The sequence below is a fragment of the Staurois parvus genome, unplaced genomic scaffold (genome assembly GCF_062004578.1).
Source record: "Staurois parvus isolate SC_StPar_1 unplaced genomic scaffold, SC_StPar_1.0 ptg000234l, whole genome shotgun sequence".
In the NCBI taxonomy this organism is placed as follows: Eukaryota; Metazoa; Chordata; class Amphibia; order Anura; family Ranidae; genus Staurois; species Staurois parvus.
The window spans coordinates 7,765,521-7,783,054 of NW_028318030.1; the positions used below are offsets into that span (position 1 = coordinate 7,765,521).

The window sequence follows — 17,534 nt, forward strand, 5'->3', positions numbered from 1 at the left end:
GGCTCCTGGCCTTTATTATCTCCTCCCTCACGGTGACATTCATTTTTACAATATACAGACTGTGCTGCGGTATTAAAACGCACCTATGTAGCCGCATCCTTATATCTGCATCGGTCTGTATTGGTCCCCTGGGGTTATTCGGTCTTTAGGCTATATAATTTTCAGTTGATCACTCCCAGGACACTTCCTGCATGCCGTCCACTAAGAAGAAAAGTAAGGGTAATGCTCAAAAATCCCTTACAACATATTTACTGAAGTCACAGGAAATTTGCAGCATGTCTCAAAATAATTCCGCCTGAGCATTCCCTTCCCACTTTGTGCAGAATACTGCAGCTCATTCATCTGCACAGGACAATGAGTGCGCACAGCAACTTACAAAGGGGGACTTAGAATCTTGGTTGGAGACTATGTACACCAAGTTGGCCACTAAATTCCAATCAGAACTCCACAAGAGTACAAACGTCCTCTCTCAGGAAATAGCTGCGTTGGGCTCCAGAACCGACTGTTTAGAAACCAAACATGGTGAGCTCAGCTAGGCTTATGGTGAGCTCTCCAGAGATCATGACCATTTACAAACGGCATTTACACAGTTGCAGGCGCAGGTGGAGGATCTTGATAATCTCAATCGCAGGAATAATCTGCACATTCGGGGAGTTCTGGAAACTGTGACTGATCTTTCACAAGCTATATCTAAATTGTTTAAGTCTCTTCTTCCGGACCATGATCCTAGATCCTTTGCATGTGACCGTATCCATAGAGCTCTACGCCCAAAACCCCCTAACGATAAACCGCCTCGGGACATTGTTCTATGTATGAAAGATTTCTTGACAAAAGGAGACGTACTCAGGGCTGCTCGTAATACCACCACAATTTCTTTTCAAGGTTCAACTCTGCAAGTCTTTCCTGATATCTCATCCGCTACATTGGAGTAGTGCAGAAAAATGAAGGCAATCACATCTGCCCTTTTCTCGGCTCACATCCGCTACAAGTGGGGATTTCCCTTTAAGTTGATAGTTCCACACAATGGCAGCACATACACAGCAACATCTCCTCTTGAGGGACGAGAAATTCTGGCTAAATTAGGCCTGGATGACGCTCCTTCACCTCAACGTCCACCCCTCGGGCATCTCCTATCTGGAACACTCCATCTCCATGAAGGGAAAAAAAGGAGAGTCCGACAAGATCCAGGTTGAAAGGATCTTTGCTCATTTGCATATAACTCATTATATTGATAAGATGTTGAGACATGCTGCAGCTTTATCATATTCATATGTGTTTGTTAACTTTGATTAATCCTTTAGTTATTGGGACGTGAAAACATTTTACTTACATGGGTCTTAGAAGCCTTTATTTACAGCCTGCATGCTGATTTCATGTGATTTCTTGACACGTGACCCTGCCCTGTCACCCAGCATGGCCGGAGATGTCACTCCCCAGACGTGGAGTGGCCACTTCACTTCCCATGTTTTATGGTGGCGGGGCTTGGGCCCGGTTGGCCCTTTGATGTTAAATTTCTATGTTCTTTCAGGAAAGCCAGCTAGCCTAAATGATCTATTGTGTTTTTTTTTTTTTTGTTATAAAGCCTACTTCTACTGTTTTTATGCTCTTGTTTTTCTGATAACTTTGGTACATGATGGTAGTCATACACAATTTTGTGGACATCCCGGCCTCAACTTTGGGACTGGGTTGTCTCATAAAATGATACTGACAGATTTTTTCTTACACGATGCAGATCTAAATGTTCTACTGATTAGTCAATCTTTGATAATTTTCAGATGGTTATAATTATTCTGACTGATACTACTTTTTTTTGCCATGGTGGTTCACTGTATCTCACATAATGTCCAGGGTTTTAGTTCCCCAAACAAGCGTAAAACGGCCTTCCTCCAGTATAGACGCCTAGAGGCAAAGATTATTTTGTTACAGGAAACCCATTTCGCAGCCACTAAACACCCCCACATATTTCCACAGATCCTACAAGCAGGGGTTCTACACCTTATACTCTACTAAAAGTAGGGGTGTAGCAATTTTTCTCCACAACTCGTTCCCCTTTGATCTGTGATGTTCAACATATTTATCGGGATCCCAAAAGCAGATTTATCATTCTTAAAGGTACCCTTTCGGGTCGTGCACTCACGATCGCCAATGTTTATGCACCTAATAGGCCCAAGCATCCTTCAACCATGGAAAGGTTTCTTCACAGTAAGAGCTGTGAAAATGTGGAATAGACTCCCTCAATAGTTGTTTCTGGCCAGCTCAGTGGATTGCTTTTAAAAAGGTCTGGATTATTTCTTGGATACACAGAATATAACTAGATACTAACATTTATAGGTAAAGTTGATCCAGGGAATATCCAATTGCCTTTTTTGCCTTTTTTTCAGCCAGACTAACTATGTAACATGTGGAATGAAGACTCAAATTTGTGAGCGTTTAAATATTTTTTCCAGTACAAAAGACCGTAAGAGGCGTGATTATATAATTCTGGAATCCTTGCTTATTCTTTTATACTTGTATGATGAATTTGAGCAACAGAATACCCGGCAGAAAACTGAACTACAAGAGCCCATCTCCAACTTAAAAGTGAAAGAAGATGAGGTAAAAGAGTTAACGGATAAATATGAGAAAGCAAATTCCAACATAGGATAACTGATGCAGACTGAACTCCAGGAATTAGAAGAGTAAAATAGAGCCATAGTAAAATAAGCCAATTAAAAGAAAAATCTCAAATTTTAAAACAGGAACTTGATGGCTATAAATGGGGACAAGTGCCCCCTAGTGGAACCCAGGGTGTAACTAGCATTGGAAAACTAGAACAAGAAATTGATCAGATGAAATCAGAGCTGGAATTTCTAAAGACAGTTAATGGAGCTGAAAGAATAATTCAACTCCACATATCAAAGTAATGCTAATCCGTCAGGACCTGAGACTGATTGGTCTAATTAGAAACACAGTGATGTTTCTCAGTCAGAAGAGTTTGACCAAGATGGTTGGGAAGCATCAGAAGGAGACATTTATTATCCCAATCAATATCCAAAGAGGAGACACCTTCCAGGTCTAGGAAGGTTAAAATTGAACAGCCAGATGAGGGTAGTCATAAGTCATATAGAAATATGCACACCCATACAAAGATACATGACACTTCCAAAGTAAAAACATCTCTTACAGGTTCTGTCCCTATCTTACAAAAAGGGTCTATTTCTTTTACTGACCACCTTGAAAGCTTATGAGAGCACTTTGTCTGTATTAGGCTTGCATGATGATCAGTCAAGAATAGATTTCTTGCTATGGGTGTTTAAAAACAAGTACCGTAAATTATGCGATTAGTTGAAAAACATGTACGGTACTTCTTAGCAAGCAATTAAACACAGCTGTAATCTGCAATTTGGATGAGCAAGAATTCAAATCCGTTTTCTATGAGGAATTGCCTGCATATATTAAGATGGGGCTAGCTAGAGACTCCCAAATGGGTGTTCACTGGAATGGTTGGTAAAAGAGAGTGATAACTTGTACTCTCTTCAACAGGCCAGCGAACATGAAGTGAAATGAGAGCAAAAGTTAAGCCCCAGGATTTTGGGGGGGGGAACAACCATTTCCCCTCAACCATTACTCTTTGAAACTAGGAGTAAAACCTGCATGAGGTGGTAAGGCCAAATAAACCTCCAGAGTGACACCTGCTGCCACACTGGTCAGAAGGAGGGAACAGAGGTCGGAAAAGGTTGAGAAATAGTTATAGGTAATAAACCCAAAGGTTAATTAGGAAAATAGAAACCCAATACTCCAATAGGTATCCTCAAAATCAGAGATCTCCCCAGACAAACTGGGTTCCACCACACCCTAGTATTCCCCATAACTAAAGGGATAAATTGGGAACCCCAAAGACCGAGACCACTGAATCATAACAGAACCAGTGGTTCTGATTTTGGCATATCTAATCAATCTAGACCTGAGCGTGAACGAGCTTGCAGACATTGCTACCCTGACCAACCCGGTTCTAACAGGCGAATGGACTGGATTTGAGTCTCGGTTGGACCAATTAGTTGAACAAGAAAATTGGTTTATTTCAGCTCAAGTACCTAATAATTCTTTTTTTATGGTCAAATGCAGTGGCCAACCAAGGGACACAGAATCCCTGAATTCTCAGGTTGCCTCTAAGCAGAGGGATACACTGAATGATGTAGCAGGAGACACATGTTCCAATGCCATTTCATCCCTGGGTCTAAATGATATCTTTCAGTGTTTGCTTAATCCTCTGATATAAGCAGGTTGCTAAGAGTAACCGAACCTCAAGAGATCTCTGCAGAAAGTAAGTGGAAAACCCACCACTAACTGTGTTTGTTTGCAAGATGCCCAAAGGTGAATTGGTAAAGGATGAGAATCCATCAATACAAGGTAGTTTGAATGTCACAAATAATTCCTTGAGATGCCCACCGATCCAAGATCATGCTAATTTCATGTGCAGACTCTACACATCTGATGGGAGGTATTTTGTGTCTGTGCAGCTTCAAGATTCGGCTACCCTGTGTCAGGTCTATTTGATACTGGTCCACAAGTGACCATTTTATCACAAGAACGCTACCTCCAGGTAATACAGTCCCTACCTAACAAGCCAAAACTTAGACGTTTTGATAGCTCATTAGTAGGTGTTGGTGGGGATCTTCTTCAGGTCATGGCTAAAGCTTAGGTTAAGCAACAGAGTTGTTAGACTCCTTGTCACTATTGTTAACTACCCTAGCAGTTGCATTATTATAGGAGTGGATCTTCCAAGGAGACTAAAGACCATTATTGATCGTATATTATTGCTCTTACCTGCTCTCTGCCATTGGCACTCGCCTCTACCACAGCTGGTGTTCCTCGGGGGTCGTGACCTGGTCTCAGGCTGCTTCAAGTCCATCCCCACCATCAGGGGCTCTGGTGAACCAGCAGACTGAGACTTAGACTCCGCGCCCTGAGGGACTCCGGCCAGTGGGTTGCTAGAGGCTACTGCCAGTCGGCCGCTGACAGGAATACTTACAGGAAGCTAATCAAACAATCATTTTGCCTGAAGGTTTGTTTTCCATGGAATCTATATATCCATTCAGTTCTGAAGAGGCTAGTTTTAAAATTGAGGAAACAGCTCTTGTATTTGATTAACCAATCGAAGAACAAGGAACAGGCATGTGAGAAGGGTGTACATTATAAACTAGGTGATCTAACTTCAAGGCTTGAAGAGGCCTTTGAGTTCGGACAACCTGAAACTTTCCCTGGATTTAAGGAGGTGATGGAGGAGAGAATTGTTCTGGCTGACGCATGCTAATGATCATGAGCAAAAGCTACTCTGAGAGCTCCTCATGGAATTTCAGGAAATGTTTGCTAGGGATTTGTATGATTGTTGACCAGTGCCTCGACGAGCTACAAGGGTCTAAAGTATTTACTGCCCTTGATCATGCACAGGGATACTGGACCATCAAGGTAAGAATGGAGGACCAGTACAAGTTATCCTTTAATTTCAGAAATATATACATGGATACACATGTATTTTGGTTACATCAGTTCAGGTCATTAATTTGCATTTGATATTCTAATCAAAACCATAGACTTTGAGAAACATCTCATAGAGCTTAGGCACAGACAGTTAAAAGGTGTCAAGCTGTCCCTCCAGAAAGCTCAATGGTGGCACACCCATGTAAATTTTTTGGGTCACAAGGTCACTTCTGTCTAGAAACAGGATTTACAGATGTGAGGATGACTGCAGTCCTTTGACAGAAACAGCACAAAAGAGGCAAAGTCATTGCTTATGCCAAGAAGGCATTACCTCTTGTAAAGGTCCAGCTCAGTAACCCTGAGAAGGCTTTGTTGTCTTCTGTATAGGCTCTGCACAATTTCTACAGTTATATCCAGGGAGAAAGACTGCACACCAGCCTTTATAGTTTTTTTCAAAGTAAGCATATCTGAAATGGCAATACTTCTAATAGTCGCATTATGGCATGGGCTTTATCATTACAATGGTGGCCATTGGAAATTAGATGCAAACAAAAAAGGAATAGTCCAGTAGCTCAAGGAATTGCTGAGCTTCATGACTGCTCTGCTCCAGATCACTCTAATGAGAAGAGTACTAGTGAGGATTATTTAGAAGAACAGGTATCCTCTCCCTATAAAGTGTACAATGAGGAATATTGTCAGAAATTGCCATGCGCATATGTGGATGGCTGCGCCTACAAGGCTACTGTTGAAAAGGAATGCCAAGTAGTTGTAGGTATAGGAACAGTCTGGATGTGGGCTGTACCTCAGGTATTCATTGGATACAGGATTGGGCCTAAAAGCAGTCAGGTGGTAGAATTAACAGCAATACACAGTTATCAAAATGACTTTGGAATGCAACATTAAAGAGTTTACAATTGTGACTGATTCTAATTATGTCTGGAACAGTTTTGTAGAGTGTTTGCAAGTTGGAAAAGTAATGGCATGTTGAAAAGTAATAACAAACCAGCTAAGCATTGCAAATTATTTGATAAAATTGATGAACTGGTTATATCAAATGGCTTAACCATATAATGGAAAAAGACCAAGGGTCACTCCAAAGTACAGGGAAAAAATAGGGCAATAATTTAGCGGATTCCCTTGCCAAAGAAGGGACAATAAAGGGGGAGTTCCTTTACATTGACCACCTAATGGGCACAGTTCAAATAGAAGCCATCACTAGGCAGCAAGGTAAAGCCCAGGAAGAGCACCAGGTAGCACAGTGAAGTCAGGATTCTCTTAGTGAGGACCTGATTACTGCTCAAAAGGAAAAGATGCAATCATAGGTCTATTCTGTAGACACATCAAGGTTTCAGACAAGACTCCTATTAACAAAGAGGACTGTATCAGCAAGGAGGATTTGAGGATTTTAGTGAAGTCCCAGTTCGCACTACAGGATATCCAAAAATGGGATCCAACAGTGTGTTCCCTTCAAATTTCAGGGTCTCATGCTACAGCATGCCCATGATGTCTCTACATCTGGTCATCGGGGTGAGAAAATTACATACAAGATCCTATTCACCTCACATAATTAGGAATTTTCAAACTTAGTGTTTATTTTGTCCCCAATTCCAACCCACTGTGCACCTCTCCAGTAAAGGGATTGGTAATGCCATGATCAGGCCTCCAAATTGATTTATTGGTCATGTTACAAAATCTCATAGAGGTAATCAGTATATGCTTACTGTCACTTGCATCTTTACAAAATATGTGGAATGTCTGCCAGCACCTAATAACAATTCAGAAACCTGGGCTGCTCTACTGATTTAATCATGTATTTCCCTGATTTGGACTTCCACAATGAATTGAATTGGACAGAGGAACTCACTTCACCAGAGAGGTCTTGGCCAAATTATGGAAGATACTTTTGGGCACTTTAGTGACAGAGTAGAATGGTATAACCAAACCATTGTTAAACTACTCAAAAAAGTTTATGAAAGAAACCAGTAAAGATTGGGATGTTTTTCCCTTCTTTTTTTTTTATAGATGATCACCTCTGTTCTTAGCTGTATAAGGAACCCAGAGAGCTGGGGAGGAGAAACAGGAGTATCCTGAGCTTCCCAGTCAATGAATGTGCAGTGGGTGTGTATCAGGATAAGTCTGATCATTGGAGGAGAGCCCACAGAGTTCCCAGCACAGCTAGAAAACTGACCACACTGTGCAAGTGTATTCAATTTTGAATAGGAAAGCAGAGGGACTGGCAGAAACACCAGGGATTTCACACAAAGGGAGCAATCAAAGAGAGCAGGATACTTTTTCATACAAATACATGGTACAGCAGGCACATATCAGGAATATGAAATGTTGGGTTTACATATCCTTTTTATTACCATTTGGTTCCTATGGCATGAAGGGCAACACCGAATAGTGCCAATAAGATGCCACCGTTTGAGTTTGACTGGTAGAAAAATGGTATTACCCCAATATCTGCTATATAATACATCTGATCAGAATCTGATCAATGCTGTCACGACACATCAGTACATAGAGGATTTAAGGAAACACCTGCAATATGCTTTTTGCCCCCCAAAAAAACTGGAAAAGGCTAAAACCAGTGCTGAAACCTACTGTGATCTAAAAAAACAAAAAACACTGAGGAGTATGAAATTCATGACAAGATCTATCTTCGCACTTTTGCCAGAGACCAGGTTAAAAAAAAGGAATTCTGCCCTTCATGGAAGGGTCCATATATTGTTATAGACAAGATTTGACTGGTGTCCTTTAAAATCCAAATATTTAAGGATGGTGAATTGAAAAATTAATGCACATTGATTAGTTACATGCCTGCCAACCTGTATCTCAATTACAATTGTTAGAAGATTGACTTGTATACTCCTAAGGTTTAAGATCATAGATATTGACCCAAACTTCTCAAAATGTTAGTAAAAATCAGTTGTTATAAATGTCTCTGCCATTTTAATGGTCCTTTTACTTTACAAACATAAAAAGTCTGTGTACCGGTCAGCGACCACCCAAGATACTGAGTGGAGGATTCTGGGGTACTTTTGATGTCAATTCTACAAGAATAACCTGACATCGCCAGGGGGAAGACTGGGTCAGGACTGCCAGGACTAAAGGTACCTGGTGTTATCCATCCCCACAGACAGAGGACCATCCTTGGACGTATATATATCAGCATTGACCTAATAATCTCCATTGAGGAACAGCAAAGACTTCGAAGTGTCCAAACAGCAAAGCCCAAGGGCTTACAGAGAAAAACAGGTTCAAATAAAAAACACTCTGGTATCAGCTGGGAACCTGTTTGGATCTGTTCAACAAACGAGGACTTAAAAAAAAAACTCCATCTCATCGAGACTCTGCTTCATTAATTCTTCCACATGATTGCAGCATATGGAAAAATTAAAAGGGGGTATGTCAGAGCCTTTATGAATGAAAATTGCGACATGATTTCTGGATGAGAAAGCAAGTTAGAAAGTTAACAATAAACAATAACTTATATAAAATATAATTTCCTACTTTTCTCTGGAGTATCCCCATGAAGTTAGTGGGTAAAGTGTCCAACGGGAGAGGTAATTCGACTGTGTGCACATCCTGTGCAACGTATGCATTCCTTGAAAAACCATTTGAGGGTGAATACTGCTGTGCAAAATGTGAGCAAGTTGTTTCTTTGGATACCCTGATCCTAAATCTAAGGAGTGAACTGGCAACAATGCGAAGCATTCTGTCAAAGCCTCTGTGAATTAAAATTATGATGTGATATTCAGGATGAGAATTGCTTATCACAATTACATAACAGGGAAACTGGTTTTACAACCTGGAAAGTTTGTTCTGCAAGCAAAGATGTGTACAAGTGAAAAATACACAGATCTCAGGTCTCTGCACAATTGCATGGATGGGAAATACAAATAAGAAATAACTAGTTTATTACTGATGTGCACAAATCTGGTACAATTGTGCATGGCAGCTTTCTAACTTCAGCTTGTTCAATTAAAGTAAAACACTTTTTGATTTTGGATAGCGTAAGGGAGGATTATAACCCATCAGTTTATTTTTTGCCATTTGTGTCCCATTAGGGAGATTTATCTTCTCTTCCTGTCCCACAGTCAAAACAGGAAGTGGGAGAAGATCGGTCACCGAAGCTAGTGTCTCCATTGGAAGCTTTCCACACTTTTACTTTTTTCAGGACAACCCAAAACTTTGGATTTTCTACTTTCACTTTTGAAAGGATAAATCTCCTTCATTGAGGCATAGACAGTAATAAAAACCCGAAAGGTGTTCTAATTAATCTCCACTCTATCCAAAACTAAAAACAAAAACAAAAAAAAAAACTATTTACCTTTAGTTATACTTTAAGCTTTGGCAATTAAAACTGGAAGCTGATTCCTCTGCAAAGTCACACCAGATTTTGCACTCTCCAGTTTTAGTAAATAACCTCCAAAGTCTTCGGTACAAAGGTCTTTGCATTGTTTTGGGCAGCAAGATATGTCAACAAGCTGAGTAAAGTGTCTACTACTGAGTAAAAATTTGACTGTTTCTATTTAACTAAGGTAAGAAAACACCAACATTTCAGCATAGGCAGCTGCCCATTGTTATTCTGTTGAGAAAGGTTAATAAGCCGAATAATCCACAAGAACTGATTAACAAAAATAATGTTTCAGGAGACTTTTATAAAAGGCAAAATAATTCAACCTTCATGGATGGTATATGAAGTCATAATAAATAAAAAGAAACACTCCCATGCTATTATAAGTGAAAAACTGAAATAAAGACCAACCAATCTAATAGCTGAAAGCAGCTACCACTAAATGTGCAGTCACAAATTGTCACAAATTAGAAATATATATACTAAACAGGTGAAGCACTTCCCTCTAAAGGAATAGTTCCTAAAATAACATTATACCAATATATGCAAACAAAAATTTACAAGCAAACATAAAAAATAAAGTGATATATCAAAATAAATCATATCTATCTATCAAACCATAAATAGTGCAAACAGGCTCAAATAACAAAAAAATCCAATCACCTTAACAATCCTCTTGTTTTCCAAAGCTCACAAGATATATTTTAAGTGACGATCAACAGAGTGCCCTTCACCACATGCTATGGGTATCTTTCTCACTTGGTCTGGTTTGTTTGAAGATATATGATTTATTTTGATATGCCACTTGTTTTTATGTGTATTTGTAAATATTGGTATAATGTTATATTAGGAATTATTGCTTTAGAGCAGTGAGCAAACTGTGGCCCGGGTTGCCAAATGCAGCCCTTTACTTGCCTTTATTTGGCCCTTGGGGCACTTTTTCTTCCACTGATATGAGACACACTATTCTCCCACTGACACCAACAATGGGGCATATTTCCTGCATTATTATTCTTCCCAGTGGCACCAGCAAAGGAGCACTATTCCACCTACTGACACGAATGATGGGGCACTATTCCTCCCCCTCATACCACAGATTACATTGTTTACTCCCACTGATGCTAGGACAATTTTGAATCCCAATGACCACAGTTTTGCCCCCCCCCCCTTCCTAAATTCTGGAGGCCAGCAAACTAGCCCTTTGTTTAGAAAGTTTGAAGACCCCTGCTTTAGAGGAGGCGCTTCACCTGTTTAGCATATATATTTGAAATCATAACTTTAAAATATCAGGACACTTTTGGCAAAGACTATAAAAAGGTACATCGCTATTTCAGTATATGCATATATAAATCATAATGAGGACTCAATCATGATTCGGATACTACTACCATGTTCATCTTTGATTGCAATTAGTATCATAAGAAATATGTGTATTTCATAATTTATACATTCTCAGCTGTAAAATGGAATTGGGGCAAACTGTGTACAAAATATTTTAGGGATTTAAGTAATATTTTAACATGGATTGCTGGATATCAATTACACATCTTTAGCCAGGGTTTCATGTTGAAGATATTATACCAAAAAATAAAAATCATACATGCCACAAACCCTTCAGAGGGATATACCTATGTACCCTCAAAATAAAATGGCATTTAAATCAATCTAGGGATAAAAATATTTTATCCACTATTAAGATTGAATCAAAGAAATCCACATTTTTTCCCCAAAAACTCAACATAGGGATTTCTGGTTTTGGAGTGCCATCTAGTGGTCACGTTGAGTATGCAAACAAATAGTTAATCAGTAATACTCATATCCAATCAGAGGCAGGTAAATATTATAAACTACAACCTCTAGGCTGATCTCTAGATTTTGGGAATAAGAGGAAGCTGAGAGGGATGGTATGCTAATGGTCATCTTGATCTTCAGAAAAAGACTCCATCTTGAGCTTCATCCATATCCATCCTCCTCATAGATCATCAGTTCCATCTTCATCCAGATCAGCATGCTGCCATACACCTCACTCTCTGTCTGAGACTATTTTAATTGTGCGTAAAAATCTCTGCATAGAGCTCAAATTTCAGGGGATCATTAATTGGTCAGTGTTAATATATTTAAGAATGTATTTATGATAAATGATTGACACTGCTGACTTAATCGTTTAAACATCCCGACAATTCTCAACCTGAAAGAGAGTTTGGTTTGTACTTGTCATGTACTGACAGTGGTTAGTATAGAGCAGTGTTTCTCAACTCCAGTCCTCATGGACCCCCAACAGGTCATGTTTTCAGGATTTCCCTCAGATGAGACAGCTGTGGTAATTACTAAGGCAGTGAAACTGATCAAATCACCTGTGCAAAATAATGGAAATCCTGAAAACATGACCTGTTGGGGGTCCATGAGGACTGGAGTTGAGAAACACTGGTATAGAGGAAGGTGGTAGTATGGAGGTGCAGGCACCACAGGGGGCTAGTTGGGTGACAAAAGATGGGGTAGAGGGAAAGGTGCTAGAGAGGATGTTGGAGATATCAGCTCAGGAGTGGCATTGCTAAAGAAGAATGCCTTCCCTAGCGGTCTGGGGAACAATTCCTTCAGTGAGGATGGGGGCAAGATTACAGAAAAGTATAGATCAATACTAGTGGTAGGGACTTCAATTATTAGAAGGACAGATAAGGGAAGTCTATCACAAAGACTGTGATTACCAAACAGTATGTTGTTTACTGGGCACCCGGGTTCAGCACATCACGGATTGGATGGAAAGATTGTTGGTTGGGGCTGAGTTGGCCCCACTTGTATGGTATATATTGGTACCAATGAAAAAGAGGAAGATGGAGCGTCCTAAAAATAATTTCAGGAACTTAGGTGCTATATTAAAAAAAAGTACATCCAATGCAATATTCTCAGAAATACTGCCTATACCTCAAGCCACACCAGAGAGGCAGCAATGGCTTAGGTAACTTCACAAGTGGTTGAGGAGCTAGTGCAGGAAGGAGGGTTTTGGGTCCATGGAGAACTGGGCTAGCTTTTCAGTCAGTTACCCATTCTAGAGCACTGACGAACTGCACCTAAATGTGGAGGGTGCAGCTCTGTTGGGGGAGAAGATAGCCAAAAAGTTAGAGGAACTCTTAAACTAGGTGGTGTGAGGGAGGAGTCAGAGAAAACTGTACTAGCCAGTGAATGAGTGTCAGAGGGTGCTACTGTGGTTAGTCTTGATAGTGTAACTGGGGTGCCTAAGACCAATGTGTGTAGGTTGGCAGGATCCTATTGCAGCCTCAGAAGAAACAAGTAAAAAATAAAACACAGGGGCGTGTGCAAGATGGCGACCGGAGCGGCGGCATAATTGAGAGCTCTGCAGCCTCTCTGCTTCCATCCACAGCCATGCTGGGGGTAGCCGGCTCCCACCTGCATCGGAGGCCCCGCTGACTTGCCCTGCTGCCTGGAGAGGGGAATCAAGCTGGTATGACCATCCTCTGGAGTGCTGAACGTTCGTGGCCTCCACCGGCCCAGACCCAACCTGTGGCCTATCCTGGGTGCCACTGCCCTGCTTCCCGGAGCCCAGTGTGGTAAGCTGCTGCCTGGGGGAAGTCCCTTCCAGCCATCTGGCCCTCAACCCAGTCCCGGGAATCCTCAGCCTGTGCGCCCTTCCCTGGGGTGGCACTGCTCCTACTACACTGAGACCCTGTTAGAGTATATCTGCTACCTGGGGGGGGGGGGCATCTGAGTAGTTTATAGACCCCCCTAAAAATCTTACATCCTACGCTGCACAGCGCCCCAAGTGTAGATGACCCTGCGCCCTACCTGGCTCCTCTACTGGCCTTGGCATCCTGTAGTGGCCCACGCCTGTGTGGTCTGGGCAACCGGCCTTCATGAGGGGCTTCAACCGTACTTGTGGCCCATATCTACCCTGCCCCCTTGGAGTGATAGTGTCCTGGGAATTCCACGGGAGGAGTTTGTCTTCTGCATATGTACATCTTAGTTTATACTTATTCAGTCACCGGTGGGGGCCAGGGGGGCCGAATACCTGTATTACGAGCCAATTACTATAGTAACCATATTTTCCTGCTGGTGCGGATGAGGCTTGGGGATGACTAGAGGCACGTCTTCTGGTAGAAGATCCGAAACTGCTCAAACTGTTAAAACCAGTTGGCCCGCCGGGGCTAAAGAGGTAAAAACCATGGTCACACCTTCTTCACAAGAGCCCGACCCACCTGCCACATCCGCAGACTTTAATTCTCTCATGACAACAATTACCAATTGTCAAGCGGTACTCACCACGAAAATAGAACATCTGCAGACTGACATAGGGCTGATCTGGAGAGATCTTGACACATTTTGGAGCCGAGTGACGGCGGTCGAGCAAAGGGTCAGTGATGCAGAAGACGCCATTCGTGAGATACATACAATGTGGGTTAAGGTCAAATACCTCTAAACCAGAGAAAAAGATGTGGAGAACTACAGTAGGCATAACAACCTCCATGTAGTGGGTCTTCCTGAAGGGGAGCAGGGCAACGATCTGCCTCGATTTACTGAGAACCTCCTTCACTCCTTGCTGCCTCAAGCCACCTTTTCTAGCTTTTTTGCGGTCGAGAGGGCTCATTGGATACCAGCGGCCCAGGGCCCACCTGGCTTGCCACCCCGAACCTTTATTTTTAAGCTGCTCAACTACTGGGATCGAGATCTGATGCTGAGGGTGGCCAGGACCCAGAGGGAACTGTGCTATGAAAATCACAAGTTGATGTTGTTTCCCGACTACTCGGTGGATACACAATGGCAGTGTCGTTCCTTTGATGCTGTCAAGGCCCAACTGCATGCAAACCTATGGTATGCTGTTCCCTGTGAGGTTCAGAGTTTAAGATGGTGAAACCACGCGCTTCTTCACAGTGCCAGAGGAGGCAGCATCCTGGTTGGAAACCCTACGACCACAACACTGATCTTGATGCCTCACTGGAAGAGTACTCGATCTTCTACTTTTGTCCCAGTCCCTTTTTAGAATCAGGACTCCCAGTTCATCCGTTTTGTCTTAAGTCAGTACCCTAGGCTATAGCCAAGTGGACTGCCCTATTAGATAGCGGGGGGGGTGGTTATGTTTTTTTGGGAGTTTCTAGGTTTTTTTCACTGTTGCAAGGTATATTTGCTATCTCATGTGGTTCAGTTTATGTATGGTATCAAGCTGATATACTGGTTCTTCTGATGCATATCTTACAGTTTTGTGTTTTCTTGGGATTCAGCCTGGGTTGTCGCTACTCTTTCTAAACACCTACTTTATGGCACCCCTTGATCTGAAATGTATCTCCTGGAACTTGAAGGGCCTCAACACCCCTGTGAAGCGTTCCTTGGTCTTCTAATTTCTCAAATCCTATAATCCACAGTTTTGTATTTTGCAAGAAACCCTCTTGATGGGCTGTAGAGTGCTAGGTCTTAAAGAGAGCTTGGGTTGGTCACTACTACAATGCCACGTACTCTTCCTATTCCCGAGGAGTCCTTATTCACAAATCATTGCCATTCACTCTCCTCCATCTCAGGCTGCATCCTGAGGGCAAGTACGTTAGGATTCATGCGATTATCAACTGCTTTGAAATAGTAATTGTTGGCCTCTATCTTCCGCCCCCTGCTTCTGCACACTCGCTGGCTGCTTTGTCCCTGCTCCTGGCCTTATATCCTACACCCCATGTTCTTCTTGCTGGCGATTTTAACCCTACTCCAGATGGTAGTGTAGACAAACCATATCCTGTAGCCAGCGGGAGTTGGCCAAGTGGGCCGGCTTTACCAGTTCATGGACATGTGGAGGTGGAAAAATCCTGAGACCAGGGCCTATATCTGCCACTCGGCATCACATAGAACAATGTCTAGAATTGATCTTTGCTATGTTATACCCTCCACTCTTAGTGAGGGTTTGGGAGATCTCCATTCTTCCATGAGGGATATCTGATCATGCTCCACTTCTCCTTAGCTTGAGTATCTCTGAAGCCCCGGGGGAAAAAAATCTGGAGACCCATCTCGGTATTGGATTACTGACCCTGAGTTAGAACCCCCTATGGGACAGGCACTGGAGCAATACTGGGTCTCTAATGAGGATACTGCTGCACCTACTAATACTTGGGAGGCTTGTAAGGCTACCCTTAGTACTATACCCTGATTGGGGGAATACAGTTTAGATGTTGTTCGGAGGTGGAATTGGTAAACCGGAGGGTGCAGGAATCTGAATCCTGTTACTCACCACAACTTACAACTGGCTGTTAGGGAGGCTTTATTATTACACACGGAGGCTTCCAGGAAGGCGTTGCTCCATCAAAAACAGCATATTTTCGATAAAGCAGAACACCTACTGGCTTGGCTGGCTAGGGAACAAACTGCTTTGATTACTGTTGCCCTTATACAGGCTGAGGACGGTTCTAGGATCCTTGATCCAGTCTTAATCAACGGTCGTTTTGCTGACTACTGTGCAAAATTGTATTCCTCCAAAGTTGCCTACACATCTCAGGACTTATACTAACTGGATCGTGTTGAACTGTTGTCTCTCTCCCTGACCCAGAGGGGACAATTGGAGGCTCCGATTTCCTTTAAGGAGATCCAACAGGCGATTGGCGCTCTCAAATCTGGCAAAACGCTGGGTCCGGATGGCTTTCCAATTAATTTCTATAAAACATACTGTATATTGAACAACTGGCTCCTCACTTCCAAAATCGCCCCATTGAACACTGATGCAGAAATACTCGCTAAAGTGCTTGCTGCGAGGCCATGCTCCATTATCTCTACGTTAGTACACAATAACCAAAGAGGCTTTATGCCGGGTAAAGGCACTGACATCAACATACGGAGACTATTCACCCACATTTCTATGGGTCGGGACAGCAATGACCCGGGTATGGTGCTATCCTTGGATGTTGAAAAGGCGTTTGATTCGGTCAAATGGAAATATCTATGGGAGATCCTGAGACATTTTGGATTTGGCCCTAATTTCATTTCATGTGTCAGATGCCTTTACAGTGCACCGTTCACGAGAGTATGTACTAACAATATTCTTCCTCGCCCTTTTGCACTATATAGGGGCGCTCGGCAGGGTTGCCTGCTTTCACCGGGCCTATTTGCCCTGGCGATTGAGCCCTTGGCTTGCCTGATCCATTCCTCCGAGACCTTGCACAGGCTACCTGTGGGAAACTGGGAGTATAGAGTTTCCTTGTATGCGGATGACACTCTTATATCTGAAGGACTGCAATTCATCTCTTAGAGCTGCACTGGACCTTATTGATCGCTTCAGCAGTTACTGCGGGATATGCATAAATTGGGAAAAGTCAACATTATTTCCTCTTTCGCCGGGACCTTTGCCTGACATTTAATTTGCCCCTATTAGATCGGTTTCCAAATTTAAATACTTGGGTATAATGGTGAAGCGCGACCTGACAAAATACCTTTCAGACAATCTTCACCCTCTCCTACAACACTTGCAGACTAAATGTAATCTATATAGCACACCGTATATATCTCCAGGTAAAAAAAAAAAATATAAATACATATATATTCTACCTTTCTGAATACAAACTGTGCCCCAAATATTAAATACAGTATGTGAATTATAATGATAATAAAAATAGCCACTACTTTCTACTGTGAGCAAAAAATTATAACAAATAAATAATATTTTAAAATAACAAAATATATATGCAGTGCTCTGTAAATCATATAAAAATAATCATAAACAAAAAGTCCATCA

General features: G+C 42.0%; 1 protein-coding gene across 2 annotated transcripts in view; it reads right to left on the minus strand.

Moving 5' to 3' along the window:
• The window catches only part of CHAT (choline O-acetyltransferase), a 306,928-nt gene that overhangs the window by 230,304 nt on the left and 59,090 nt on the right, over window positions 1-17,534 (minus strand). Inside the window, exon 1 of one of the 2 annotated variants that reach the window (XM_089680056.1) lies at window positions 8,974-9,162. The exons of the other annotated variant lie outside the window; for it this stretch is intronic. Within the exon in view, the coding sequence (XP_089536182.1) occupies window positions 8,974-8,994 (21 nt within the window). The 5' untranslated portion in view covers window positions 8,995-9,162. Of the gene's footprint in view, window positions 1-8,973; window positions 9,163-17,534 lie in introns of those variants that run through there. 2 annotated transcript variants of the gene reach the window in all.